The 14083-nt window shown below is 38.5% G+C and overlaps 1 protein-coding gene across 1 annotated transcript in view; it reads right to left on the reverse strand.

Moving 5' to 3' along the window:
• LOC128686157 (protein DENND6A) overlaps positions 1-14083 on the reverse strand; it is a 155080-nt gene that overhangs the window by 12693 nt on the left and 128304 nt on the right. The window contains exons 9-10 of the mRNA XM_070083129.1: positions 13180-13347; positions 3214-3426 (exon numbers count right to left, since the gene is read on the reverse strand). Coding sequence (XP_069939230.1) covers positions 3214-3426; positions 13180-13347 — 381 coding nt within the window. The remainder of the gene's footprint in view (positions 1-3213; positions 3427-13179; positions 13348-14083) is intronic.

Raw genomic sequence — 14083 nt, forward strand, 5'->3', positions numbered from 1 at the left:
ACCTTCGCCATGCTTTGTACTTAGCAGTAGCAGCCTCTCTACAACGAAAGCCAAACCAAGGCTGATCTGTAGGCTTTGTCACATATTGCCGGTGAGGAATGTGTTCTTGTTGCAGATTAAGGATGTGTCCAGTGAAGGCTTTCACTTGGTTGTCAACATCCCCCTGGAGAAGAGCATTCCAGTCGGTGGTGGCGAGCTCAGAGCAAAGGGCTGGCCAATTACCTCTTTCCCATAGCCAGGTTGTGCGTGTGGACTCCTCACCTCTCTCTCTCACACTCTCTCTCTCTCTCTCTCTCTCTAAATGATGCTTTTAAGGTTCAATTTCACTCTCCACTTGGTGGTCTAGAATTTTTCTATGTCCACAATGACATTTCAAAACCTACTGTTTTCCTATAAGCCTCGTTGTTTCTCTTGTCGAGTACCTATTGTTCTAAGGACTCCTCTCATTTTTTCTACATAAACATTATAAAAAAATGCAAGTGATTAATTAACCCTTCAACTGCCAAACGTAGATCTATGCTCACTTCTGTAGCGCTCCAAATGTAGATCTACATTTTTTTTTACATAAGAAAGCATGTAAAATCGAATGCAGATCTACATTAAGAGCGCTACACGAGTGAAAGTAGATCTACGTTTGGACAGTTTAAGGGTTAAAATGAAAATTAAACCTTAAAACTACAGTATACAGTGGAACCTCTTTTTTTGTCATTAATTCATTCCAGAAAGTCTGATGAAAACCGAATTCGATAAAAACTGAAGCAATGTTTCCCCATAAAAAATAATGTAAGTCTAATAAATCCATTCCAGACAAAAATACATTTTATAGAGAATAACTATAGTTTTACATGCAGAAAAAACTGAGAAATAAATATAAAGGACTAATAAAATGAATAAACGAACATTTAATATCACTTTTACCTTTATTGAAGACTCCTGTTGACATATGGAAGACGCGAGGAGGGAAAGGGGAGGAGAGGTTATTGGTTGGAAGGGGAATCCCCCTCCATAAGGACTTCAGGTATCAAGTCCCTATCTGGGGTAACTTCCCTTCTTTGTCTTTTAATGGCACTAGATCCCTGTAGCACAAAAAATCTGTCCAGAGAGGTCTGTTTCTGGCATCTCTTTAAGATTTGCCTAAAATGGGACAAGGCATTATCATTGAACAAGTTGCAGACACGGATTACAACAGCTTTGTTAGGGTGATATTTCTCCCCAAAACTTTGCAACTCTCTCCACTTTGCATACATGTCCTTAATCACTGAAGAAAGTACAGTCTCCCCTCTCTCATCCTCCTCCCCTGAAGCAATTTCCTCAGCTGCAATTTGTTGCTGTTCTAGTTGAAGACGTTGCAGCTCTTCAGTGGTTAGCTCTTCCCTGTGGTCATCCACCAACTCTTCCGCATCCTGGCCAATCACATCCAACTCCATACTTTGCTACAAGTTCTTTCTTGAATGCTATCATGTTTCTCACCTTCTTTTTCAAAGGGCTAGAACTTGGAACTTTCTTTGGCCTATTTAGCAGTCACACTCAATAAACAAGCACAAAAAATAATGGATTATTATGAAATGTTTTGGATGAATGTGCAGGGTAATGCTCACTCGACGAGAAACAAAGCCAGACTGACTTAGAATGCGTGGGATGCTTTGTGTGGGTGTGGGCAGGTGGACACTTTCGGTATGGTGGACTGACGAAAACCAAGGTGATGAATGAAAACGAACAAAATTTTGATGAAAAAAAGTCATCGAAAACCGAATTCGACGAAAACCAGGGCAAACGAAAACCAAGGTTCCACTGTATAGTATGCTATTGGTTCTAGAGACCTGATCTGTGACTGTCTCAGATCAGGACTCCTAAACAGAAAATGGAAATATTTGAGGAATAAAATCTACAAGGAAATAAATGCACAAGATATGAAGCTAACTGTATAGTGAATGTAGATAGAAATTTGAAATTTTTATTCCATTTTGGATGTTCATACAACAAAAATAAAAAAGGCCAGCAATCTTCCAGAGTGCAAAACACACTTACATGGCAGGATGGTGATACCTTCCTGGATAATTGCTGCCTCCCAATTTACTATTCCAAGTTGGAGAGTCATTTAAAAAGTGATGTATATGCACTTCTAGAAAGGCAGCTAGAGAATGAATGATGGTGAGTGTATTTTCTTTGAGTTAATTTGTCTTTGTAGAAAATGGCTGTCTTAAAAATAAAAAGTTTTCCAGTAGGCTAAGTTGTTCTTACTTGCAAAGAATATGTAGTGTGTAATTTCTTAAAGCAGATTCACAATTAGGAATGTACACGGGAAGAAAGGAAAAAAAAAACGTCACAGGAGATGGAAACATTATGGTGAAAAATGCAGGTCAGAAAATGGTGTTGCAATGAGAGTTCAAAATAACCATTGATCAAAAAGGCAATGCCAATTTTATCTTCATCACAGAAGAGTTTGCTACTTTCATTTGTAACAAAGGAAAATGAGCCATCTACCTAATGCTAAAGCAATATATTGTCAAATATCATAAGACATTACCCATGCTATTTTCTTATATGATATACATTACAATATACATATTGGTACTGCAGTAAGTACATGATGACAAGCTAAAAATTCATTATTATTTGGATGTCACTCATAAAAATTACATGGAGAATCTCTCTCCAAGAGAGAACCTGCAGTAATGGATTTAAATTAGACAAGTTTAGATTCAGAAAGGATGTAGGAAAGTATTGGTTTGGAAATAGGGTAGTTGATGAGTGGAACAGTCTACCTAGCTAGGTTATTGAGGCTAGGACTTTGGGTAGTTTCAAATTTAGGTTGGATAAATGCATGAGTGGGAGGGGTTGGATTTGAGTGGAACTTGCATATCAGAGCTTATTTCTTGGGTAGCATTGAAAATTGGTTTGGGCAAACGTTTTGTTAGAGGGATGAATTGTAAAGGACCTGCCTAGTATGGGCCAACAGGCCTGCTGCAGTGTTCCTCCTTTCTTATGTTCTTATAAGTAATGTTTGCTCCAAGATGATATTAGAAAATTTATAGGATGTAATTCTTAACTGCGTCTTGTTTCTTTCATATACAATAATAGTATACTGTATCATGGAACCTTCTACAGTAGCATTGTTTTGAATTAAGAAAAATTTGAAATCAATGCAATTTAAAGAATGAAATTATTTTTCACAAAACCCGAAACAATAAGTATTAAAAAAATATCACTTACTGCATCACATAATGCCTGGAGATGCAACTCTGATAGCTTATCCGAGACTTCCTGATGGCGTGCATTAAACCATACAGAGAAATTGACGGAACGAAAAAATCGACGATATAAGCCTTCCCAGTCTCCACGAATACCACTAGTTAAGTGTGGTCCATATAACTCTAAAGTGGCAAGGAAGTGATCTGGGTTGAATGGACGCAAACTTGGTATCGCCTGCGCCAAACACTAAGCATTAGATATGGATTTAAAGAGTAAGAGCATTCATTATATACAGAACACAAAGAAGTTATCTTATGTTTGCACTTTCATACAGAAAAATGAAATATAATTTTTTAAAATAGACTAGTATTATAACATTTACTGTATGCATGCATGTATTATTGTATGTATGTATTACTGTTTGTATGTATTACTGTTTGTATTTATTATTGTTTGTATGTATGTATTATTGTATGTATTACCTGGAGTTTACCTGGAGAGAGTTCCAGGGGTCAACGCCCCCGCGGCCCGGTCTGTGACAAGGCCTCCTGGTGGATCCGAGCCTGATCAACCAGGCTGTTACTGCTGGCTGCACGCAATCCAACGTATTATTGTATGTATGTATGTATTATTGTATGTATGTATGTATGTATTATTGTATATATGTACATATGTATTATTGTATGTATGTATTCATGTATTATTGTATGTATGTATGTATTATTGTAGGTATGTATGTATGTACATATGTCATGCTGAATAGGTAAAACTTGCGATTTGGGCTTAAATAGCAACGCTCTTTTTGCCGACTAAGGCAAGCAAAAATTTATATGCAATAATTTCACAAAAATCATTCCGAACCTAATAAAAAAAAAATATTTCATTTTGTTTATTATTAAATTATTGTAAACTTATCTAAAATATATTTAGTTGGATTAAGCTAAATTAAATTGTGCTTGTTATAATAAGGTTAGGCAAGTGTTTCAAGGTTCTTTTGGTACAAAATGATTAATTTTTACATTAACATAAATTAAAAAATATATCTTTAAAAGTATAAAAGAAAATTTTAGTAAAGAATTATTTTAAATGAGTTCTTGCTTACTGACCAGTTTTTCCTATTTGGTACGACACACATACATACATACATACGTACATCTTTCTTCTTTCAACACACCGGCCGTATCCCACCTAGGCAGGGTAGCCAAAAAGGAAAAATAAAAGTTTCTTCTTTTACATTTAGTAACATATACAGGAAATGGGGTTACTAGCCCCTTGCTCCTGGCATTGCAGTCGCCTCTTATGACACACATGGATTACAGAGGAAGAATTCTGTTCCACTTCCCTATGGAGATAAGTGGAAATAAACAAGAACAAGAACTAGTAAGAAAAATAGAAAATGCAGAAGGGTGCGTATATACAGCCTCTCTTCACTTAGCAACGTACAGGTACCGTCCGACTTATAACCAAGCTTGGTTCCGACCAACTGAACATAAGTCAAAATGGATGTAAGTTGAACCTTACTACTGAATATCAGCATCACACTTTTGTAATGAATTTATTTTATTGTTTTGTTTTGGTATTTCATTTTTTACTTTACTTTTAATGCTGTTACTACTGTATTTTATACTGTAAGGTTCAGGATAAAAACTGTGTACAACACAAACAGTTGTTTATTTCCTAGAAATTTGGCATAAAAAACATGGTCCTAAGTCAAGAGGTCGTATGTCGAGCAGGTCGTAAGTCGGATGGTAGGTGTACTTGTTTACCAATGACTCGGACTTACAATGGGCTCTCTGACCAGTATTTATACCTAAATAATAAATATTAGAGCTGATTTCCTCTATTCTGTTTATTTCAATATAAAGTACGCTACTGTATAAACAATCAAAAATATACCAGAAATGTTATAAATGGTGCAAGGGTGACATTAAAACAATATCAAAGATGGCTGACACAAACCCACTACAATTATAGTATGCTCCTCACTTAGTGACGAATTCATTTAATGATATGGAGTTAGGAACGGAACTCCGTTGTTAGGTGAAGAGAGGCTGCATATGCTTGTACATGCATGTGTGGTGTGACCTAAATGTAAGTAGAAGTAGAAAGACGTGCCTGAAATCTTGCAAGTTTATGAGATAGGAAAAAGACACCAGCAACCCTACCATCATGTAAAACAATTACAGGCTTTCGTTTTACACTCACTTGGCAGGACAGTAGTACCTCCCTGGGTGGTTGCTGTCTACCAGCCTACTACCTATTACATACATACATACATACATACATACACACACACACACACACACACACACACACACACACACACACACACACACACACACACACACATATATATATATATATATATATATATATATATATATATATATATATATATATATATATATATATATATATATATATATATATATATATATATATATATATATATATATATATATATATATATATATATATATTTTTTTTTTTTTTTTTTTTTTTTTTTTTATTATCACACTGGCCTGGCCGATTCCCACCAAGGCAGGGTGGCCCGAAAAAGAAAAACTTTCACCATCATTCACTCCATCACTGTCTTGCCAGAAGGGTGCTTTACACTACAGTTTTTAAACTGCAGCATTAACACCCCTCCTTCAGAGTGCAGGCACTGTACTTCCCATCTCCAGGACTCAAGTCCGGCCTGCCGGTTTCCCTGAACCCCTTCATAAATGTTACTTTGCTCACACTCCAACAGCACGTCAAGTATTAAAAACCATTTGTCTCCATTCACTCCTATCAAACACGCTCATGCATACCTGCTGGAAGTCCAAGCCCCTCGCACACAAAACCTCCTTTACCCCCTCTCTCCAACCTTTCCTAGGCTGACCCCTACCCCGCCTTCCTTCTACTACAGACTGATACACTCTTGAAGTCATTCTGTTTCGCTCCATTCTCTCTACATGTCCGAACCACCTCAACAACCCTTCCTCAGCCCTCTGGACAACAGTTTTGGTAATCCCGCACCTCCTCCTAACTTCCAAACTACGAATTCTCTGCATTATATTCACACCACACATTGCCCTCAGACATGACATCTCCACTGCCTCCAGCCTTCTCCTCGCTGCAACATTCATCACCCATGCTTCACACCCATATAAGAGCGTTGGTAAAACTATACTCTCATACATTCCCCTCTTTGCCTCCAAGGACAAAGTTCTTTGTCTCCACAGACTCCTAAGTGCACCACTCACTCTTTTTCCCTCATCAATTCTATGATTCACCTCATCTTTCATAGACCCATCCGCTGACACGTCCACTCCCAAATATCTGAATACATTCAGCTCCTCCATACTCTCTCCCTCCAATCTGATATTCAATCTTTCATCACCTAATCTTTTTGTTATCCTCATAACCTTACTCTTTCCTGTATTCACCTTCAATTTTCTTCTTTTGCACACCCTACCAAATTCATCCACCAATCTCTGCAACTTCTCTTCAGAATCTCCCAAGAGCACAGTGTCATCAGCAAAGAGCAGCTGTGACAACTCCCACTTTGTGTGTGATTCTTTATCTTTTAACTCCACGCCTCTTGTCAAGACCCTCGCATTTACTTCTCTTACAACCCCATCTATAAATATATTAAACAACCACGGTGACATCACACATCCTTGTCTAAGGCCTACTTTTACTGGGAAATAATTTCCCTCTTTCCTACATACTCTAACTTGAGCCTCACTATCCTCGTAAAAACTCTTCACTGCTTTCAGTAACCTACCTCCTACACCATACACTTGCAACATCTGCCACATTGCCCCCCTATCCACCCTGTCATACGCCTTTTCCAAATCCATAAATGCCACAAAGACCTCTTTAGCCTTATCTAAATACTGTTCACTTATATGTTTCACTGTAAACACCTGGTCCACACACCCCCTACCTTTCCTAAAGCCTCCTTGTTCATCTGCTATCCTATTCTCCATCTTACTCTTAATTCTTTCAATAATAACTCTACCATACACTTTACCAGGTATACTCAGCAGACTTATCCCCCTATAATTTTTGCACTCTCTTTTATCCCCTTTGCCTTTATACAAAGGAACTATGCATGCTCTCTGCCAATCCCTAGGTACCTTACCCTCTTCCATACATTTATTAAATAATTGCACCAACCACTCCAAAACTATATCCCCACCTGCTTTTAACATTTCTATCTTTATCCCATCAATCCCGGCTGCCTTACCCCCTTTCATTTTATCTACTGCCTCACGAACTTCCCCCACACTCACAACTGGCTCTTCCTCACTCCTACAAGATGTTATTCCTCCTTGCCCTATACACGAAATCACAGCTTCCCTATCTTCATCAACATTTAACAATTCCTCAAAATATTCCCTCCATCTTCCCAATACCTCTAACTCTCCATTTAATAACTCTCCTCTCCTATTTTTAACTGACAAATCCATTTGTTCTCTAGGCTTTCTTAACTTGTTAATCTCACTCCAAAACTTTTTCTTATTTTCAACAAAATTTGTTGATAACATCTCACCCACTCTCTCATTTGCTCTCTTTTTACATTGCTTCACCACTCTCTTATATATATATATATATATATATATTTTTTTTTTTTTTTCAACAAGTCGGCCTTCTCCCACCGAGGCAGGGTGACCCAAAAAAGAAAGAAAATCCCCAAAAAGAAAATACTTTCATCATCATTCAACACTTTCACCACACTCGCACATTATCACTGTTTTTGCAGAGGTGCTCAGAATACAACAGTCCAGAAGCATACACATATAAAGATACACAACATATCCCTCCAAACTGCCAATATCCCAAACCCCTCCTTTAAAGTGCAGGCATTGTACTTCCCATTTCCAGGACTCAAGTCCGACTATATGAAAATAACCGGTTTCCCTGAATCCCTTCACTAAATATTACCCTACTCACACTCCAACAGATCGTCAGGTCCCAAGTACCATTCGTCTCCATTCACTCCTATCTAACACGCTCACGCACGCTTGCTGGAAGTCCAAGCCCCTTACCCACAAAACCTCCTTTACCCCCTCTCTCCAACCCTTTCGAGGACGACCCCTACCCCGCCTTCCTTCCCCTATAGATTTATATGCTTTCCATGTCATTCTACTTTGATCCATTCTCTCGAAATGACCAAACCACCTCAACAACCCCTCTTCTGCCCTCTGACTAATACTTTTATTAACTCCACACCTTCTCCTAATTTCCACACTCCGAATTTTCTGCATAATATTTACACCACACATTGCCCTTAAACAGGACATCTCCACTGCCTCCAACCGTCTCCTCGCTGCTGCATTTACCACCCAAGCTTCACATCCATATAAGAGTGTTGGTACTACTATACTTTCATACATTCCCTTCTTTGCCTCCATAGATAACGTTTTTTGACTCCACATATACCTCAACGCACCACTCACCTTTTTTCCCTCATCAATTCTATGATTAACCTCATCCTTCATAAATCCATCCGCCGACACGTCAACTCCCAAGTATCTGAAAACATTCACTTCTTCCATACTCCTCCTCCCCAATTTGATATCCAATTTTTCTTTATCTAAATCATTTGATACCCTCATCACCTTACTCTTTTCTATGTTCACTTTCAACTTTCTACCTTTACACACATTCTCAAACTCATCCACTAACCTTTGCAATTTTTCTTTAGAATCTCCCATAAGCACAGTATCATCTGCAAAAAGTAACTGTGTCAATTCCCATTTTGAATTTGATTCCCCATAATTTAATCCCACCCCTCTCCCGAACACCCTAGCATTTACTTCTTTTACAACCCCATCTATAAATATATTAAACAACCATGGTGACATTACACATCCCTGTCTAAGACCTACTTTTACCGGGAAGTATTCTCCCTCTCTTCTACACACCCTAACCTGAGCCTCACTATCCTCATAAAAGCTCTTTACAGCATTTAGTAACTTACCACCTATTCCATAAACTTGCAACATCTGCCACATTGCTGCTCTATCCACTCTATCATATGCCTTTTCTAAATCCATAAATGAAATAAAAACTTCCCTACCTTTATCTAAATACTGTTCACATATATGCTTCAATGTAAACACTTGATCTACACATCCCCTACCCACTCTGAAGCCTCCTTGCTCATCCGCAATTCTACATTCTGTCTTACCTCTAATTCTTTCAATTATAACTCTACCATATACTTTTCCTGGTATACTCAGTAAACTTATTCCTCTATAATTTTTACAATCTCTTTTGTCCCCTTTCCCTTTATATAAAGGGACTATACATGCTCTCCGCCAATCCCTAGGTACCTTCCCCTCTTTCATACATTTATTAAACAAAAGTACCAACCACTCCAACACTATATCCCCCCCTGCTTTTAACATTTCTGTCATGATCCCATCAGTTCCAGCTGCTTTACCCCCTTTCATTCTACGTAATGCCTCACGTACCTCCACCACACTTACATTTCGCTCTTCTTCACTCCTAAAAGATGGTATACCTCCCTGGCCAGTGCATGAAATTACCGCCTCCCTTTCTTCCTCAACATTTAAAAGTTCCTCAAAATATTCTCGCCATCTACCTAATACCTCCCTCTCCCCATCTACTAACTCCCCTACTCTGTTTTTAATGGACAAATCCATACTTTCCCTAGGCTTTCTTAACTTGTTTAACTCACTCCAAAATTTTTTCTTATTTTCATTAAAATTTCTTGACAGTTCCTCTCCCACTCTTTCATCTGCTCTCCTTTTGCACTCTCTCACCACTCTCTTCACCTTTCTTTTACTCTCCATATACTCTGCTCTTCTTATAACACTTCTGCTTTGTAAAAACCTCTCGTAAGCTACCTTTTTCTCTTTTATCACACCCTTTACTTCATCATTCCACCAATCACTCCTCTTTCCTCCTGCCCCCACCCTCCTATAACCACAAACTTCTGCCCCACATTCTAATACTGCATTTTTAAACTATTCCAACCCTCTTCAACCCCCCCACTACTCATCTTTGCACTAGTCCACCTTTCTGCCAATAGTCGCTTATATCTCGCCTGAACTTCCTCCTCCCTTAGTTTATACACTTTCACCTCCCTCTTACTTGTTGTTGCCACCTTCCTCTTTTCCCATCTACCTCTTACTCTAAATGTAGCTACAACTAAATAATGATCTGACATATCAGTTGCCCCTCTATAAACATGTACATCCTGGAGCCTACCCATCAACCTTTTATCCACCAATACATAATCTAACAAACTACTTTCATTACGTGCTACATCATACCTTGTATATTTATTTATCGTCTTTTTCATAAAATATGTATTACTTATTACCAAATTTCTTTCTACACATAGCTCAATTAAAGGCTCCCCATTTACATTTACCCCTGGCACCCCAAATTTACCTACTACTCCCTCCATAACATTTTTACCCACTTTAGCATTGAAATCCCCAACCACCATTACTCTCACACTTGATTCAAAACTCCCCATGCATTCACTCAACATTTCCCAGAATCTCTCTCTCTCCTCTACACTTTTTTCTTCTCCAGGTGCATACACGCTTACAATAACCCACTTTTCACATCCAATCTTTATTTTACTCCACATAATCCTTGAATTTATGCATTTGTAGTCCCTCTTTTCCTGCCATAGCTTATCCTTCAACATTATTGCTACTCCTTCTTTAGCTCTAACTCTATTTGAAACCCCTGACCTAATCCCATTTATTCCTCTCCATTGAAACTCTCCCACCCCCTTCAGCTTTGTTTCACTTAAAGCCAGGACATCCAGTTTCTTCTCATTCATAACATCCACAATCATCTCTTTCTTATCATCTGCACAACATCCACGCACATTCAGACTTCCCACTTTGACAATTTTCTTCTTCTTATTCTTTTTAGTAATCTTTACAGGAAAAGGGGTTACTAGCCCATTGTTCCCGGCATTTTAGTTGACTTTTACAACACGCATGGCTTACGGAGGAAAGATTCTTATTCCACTTCCCCATGGATCTTCTTCTTTCAACGTACCAGCCGTATCCCACTGAGGTGGGGTGGCCCAAAACAAAAAACTGAAGTTTCTCCTTTTAAATTTAGTAATATATACAGGAGAAGGGGTTACTAGCCCCTTGCTCCCGGCATTTTAGTCGCCTCTTACGACACGCATGGCTTACAGAGGAAGAATTCTGTTCCACTTCCCCATGGAGATAAGAGGAAATAAACAAGAACAAGAATTAGAAAGAAAATAGAAGAAAACCCAGAGGGGTGTGTATATATATGCTTGTACATGTATGTGTAGTGTGACCTAAGTGTAAGTAGAAGTAGCAAGACGTACCTGTAATCTTGCATATTTATGAGACAGACAAAAGACACCAGCAATCCTACCATCATGTAAAACAATTACAGGCTTTTGTTTTACACTCACTTGGCAGGACGGTAGTACCTCCCTGGGTGGTTGCTGTCTACCAACCTACTACCTATAAATATATATATATATATATATATATATATATATATTTTTTTTTATAGGATGGGGTCCACCTCTGGTGTAAATTGTGGGACCCATAGCCTCGGAGAAGTGGATAAAAAGGCTTCAAGGAAGAATATTTGGATTTCTTCCTGAAGCCATTTGAATATTCCACTTCCCCTACCACCCCATCTTTTAAACTATTTTTTTTTACCAATAGGAATATTTTATTACATAATATGGCACAGAAGATTTAAGAGATACATTGTTGATATAAAGGTGGCATATAAGGTACATGTTGTTACGTGTGTAACACCGATTATAAGGCGAAAATCTCATCCAGCTCCTCAGAGCTGGGGCGTGTGCCCAAAATGCAGCATGCATTACCCCTTTGAACAGCCGCGCTGAGCCGCTGGAACAGAAAACTAGCTGCCCTGGGATCCCTAGTTACCCTGATGAGTCTTTTTCCCAGCTCCTTAAGGAAATTAGATGCACTCTTTCCCCATGAGCCAAGGGTCTCTGAGCCTATGGGAACAAACATATAATGATGGGCAAGTTCTCCATATTTTCTAGACTTTTGGGACTCCCTAAAGCTGGCAGCTGCCCCTCCTTCCTCCCTGGTGTATTGGAGATAGGTATCAGCCAAGGTAGATGCACATGTATAGTCCCACACCACCTGCTTCCCATCTGTCCAGGCTTGAAGGGTGATACCATCTGGACGCTTCTGGCTGCCATCAGATCTGCATAGTTGGGGTGGCTCCCTTACTGCTGGGCATCCAGCTGTTGTGAGGCTCCTCTTGATATATATATATAAATATATATATAAATATAAATTATATATGTGAGCAGGGTAATATTTAGTGAAGGGATTCAGGGAAACCGGTTATTTTTATATAGTCGGACTTGAGTCCTGGAAATGGGAAGTACAATGCCTGCACTTTAAAGGAGGGGTTTGGGATATTGGCAGTTTGGAGGGATATGTTGTGTATCTTTATATGTGTATGCTTCTAGACTGTTTTATTCTGAGCACCTCTGCAAAAACAGTGATAATGTGCGAGTGTGGTGAAAGTGTTGAATGATGATGAAAGTATTTTATTTTTGAGGATTTTCTTTCTTTTTTGGGTCACCCTGCCTCGGTGGGAGACGGCCGACTTGTTGAAAAAAAAAAAAAAAATATATATATATATATATATATATATATATATATATATATATATATATATATATATATATATATATATATATATTATCACACTGGCCGATTCCCACCAAGGCAGGGTGGCCCGAAAAAGAAAAACTTTCACCATCATTCACTTCATCACTGTCTTGCCAGAAGGGTGCTTTACACTACAGATAAGTGTGTATAAATAAACATGTACATGTATGTGTAGTGTGGCCTAAGTGTAAGTAGAAGTAGCAAGACGTACCTGTAATCTTGCATATTTATGAGACAGACAAAAGACACCAGCAATCATACCATCATGTAAAACAATTACAGTTACACAAACCTTATAAGGAGAGATGTTCTTTTGTAAGGGCATAAGAGATGCAACATATCGCTCTAATGGAATCATAAAGGACTGTGTTAATTCAAGTAGATGACGTCGCAAAAGTGCACTCTGCACTTCCACTGGACGACCAGTCTGCACGCCCTTCAACAAGCGTTTTACAAGACCCTTAAATACAAACAAATTAAGAAGTATTAATAAATCTTACAAATAATTTCAATTTTTTTAATATCAATGGTTGTTACTCACCAAGGCAAGGAGACCCAAAGAAGAAAACTCATTCACCATCATTCACTCAACTGCCATCATTCCATAAGTTTGCTAGCATTACAAATCAGATTACCCTTTAATGGCAACATCCCCATCCTTCCTTCAGAATGCAGGCATTGCCCCCCCCCAAATCCAGGACTCAAATTCAGCTAACTCATTTCTCTGAATCCATAATACAAGTTACTTTGCTCATAGTCCAAACAATGTGTCCATTTCAAGTAACTGATCTCCATCCACTCTTATGTAACACAGTCACACAGGTCACAGGTCTGCTGGATGTTCTAGCCCCTACAACTCAAAGCCTCTTTTACCCCCTCCCTCCAAATGTTCCTGGGATGACCCATACCCCTATAATCCTACACCCCTGATGTATACACCCTCTTCATCCTATCCTTCTCATTCTCTCCACATGCCCAACTAGAAAACATATAGAACACAAGTTATTTACATATTTCTTTTGCTTGCCAAACTATGCAATAATTATAGTACATACTGTTCTTTATCTCATTAACTGTCCAAACATAGATCTACGTTCTTACCGCTAGCACTCCGAACGTAGATCTATGTTTTATTTTTCCTAGCTTCAAATTTGGTGCGATAGGCCTGAGCGGCCTAGACATGAGAGAATGGGTCT

The sequence above is a fragment of the Cherax quadricarinatus genome, chromosome 9 (assembly GCF_038502225.1).
Source record: "Cherax quadricarinatus isolate ZL_2023a chromosome 9, ASM3850222v1, whole genome shotgun sequence".
In the NCBI taxonomy this organism is placed as follows: domain Eukaryota; kingdom Metazoa; phylum Arthropoda; class Malacostraca; order Decapoda; family Parastacidae; genus Cherax; species Cherax quadricarinatus.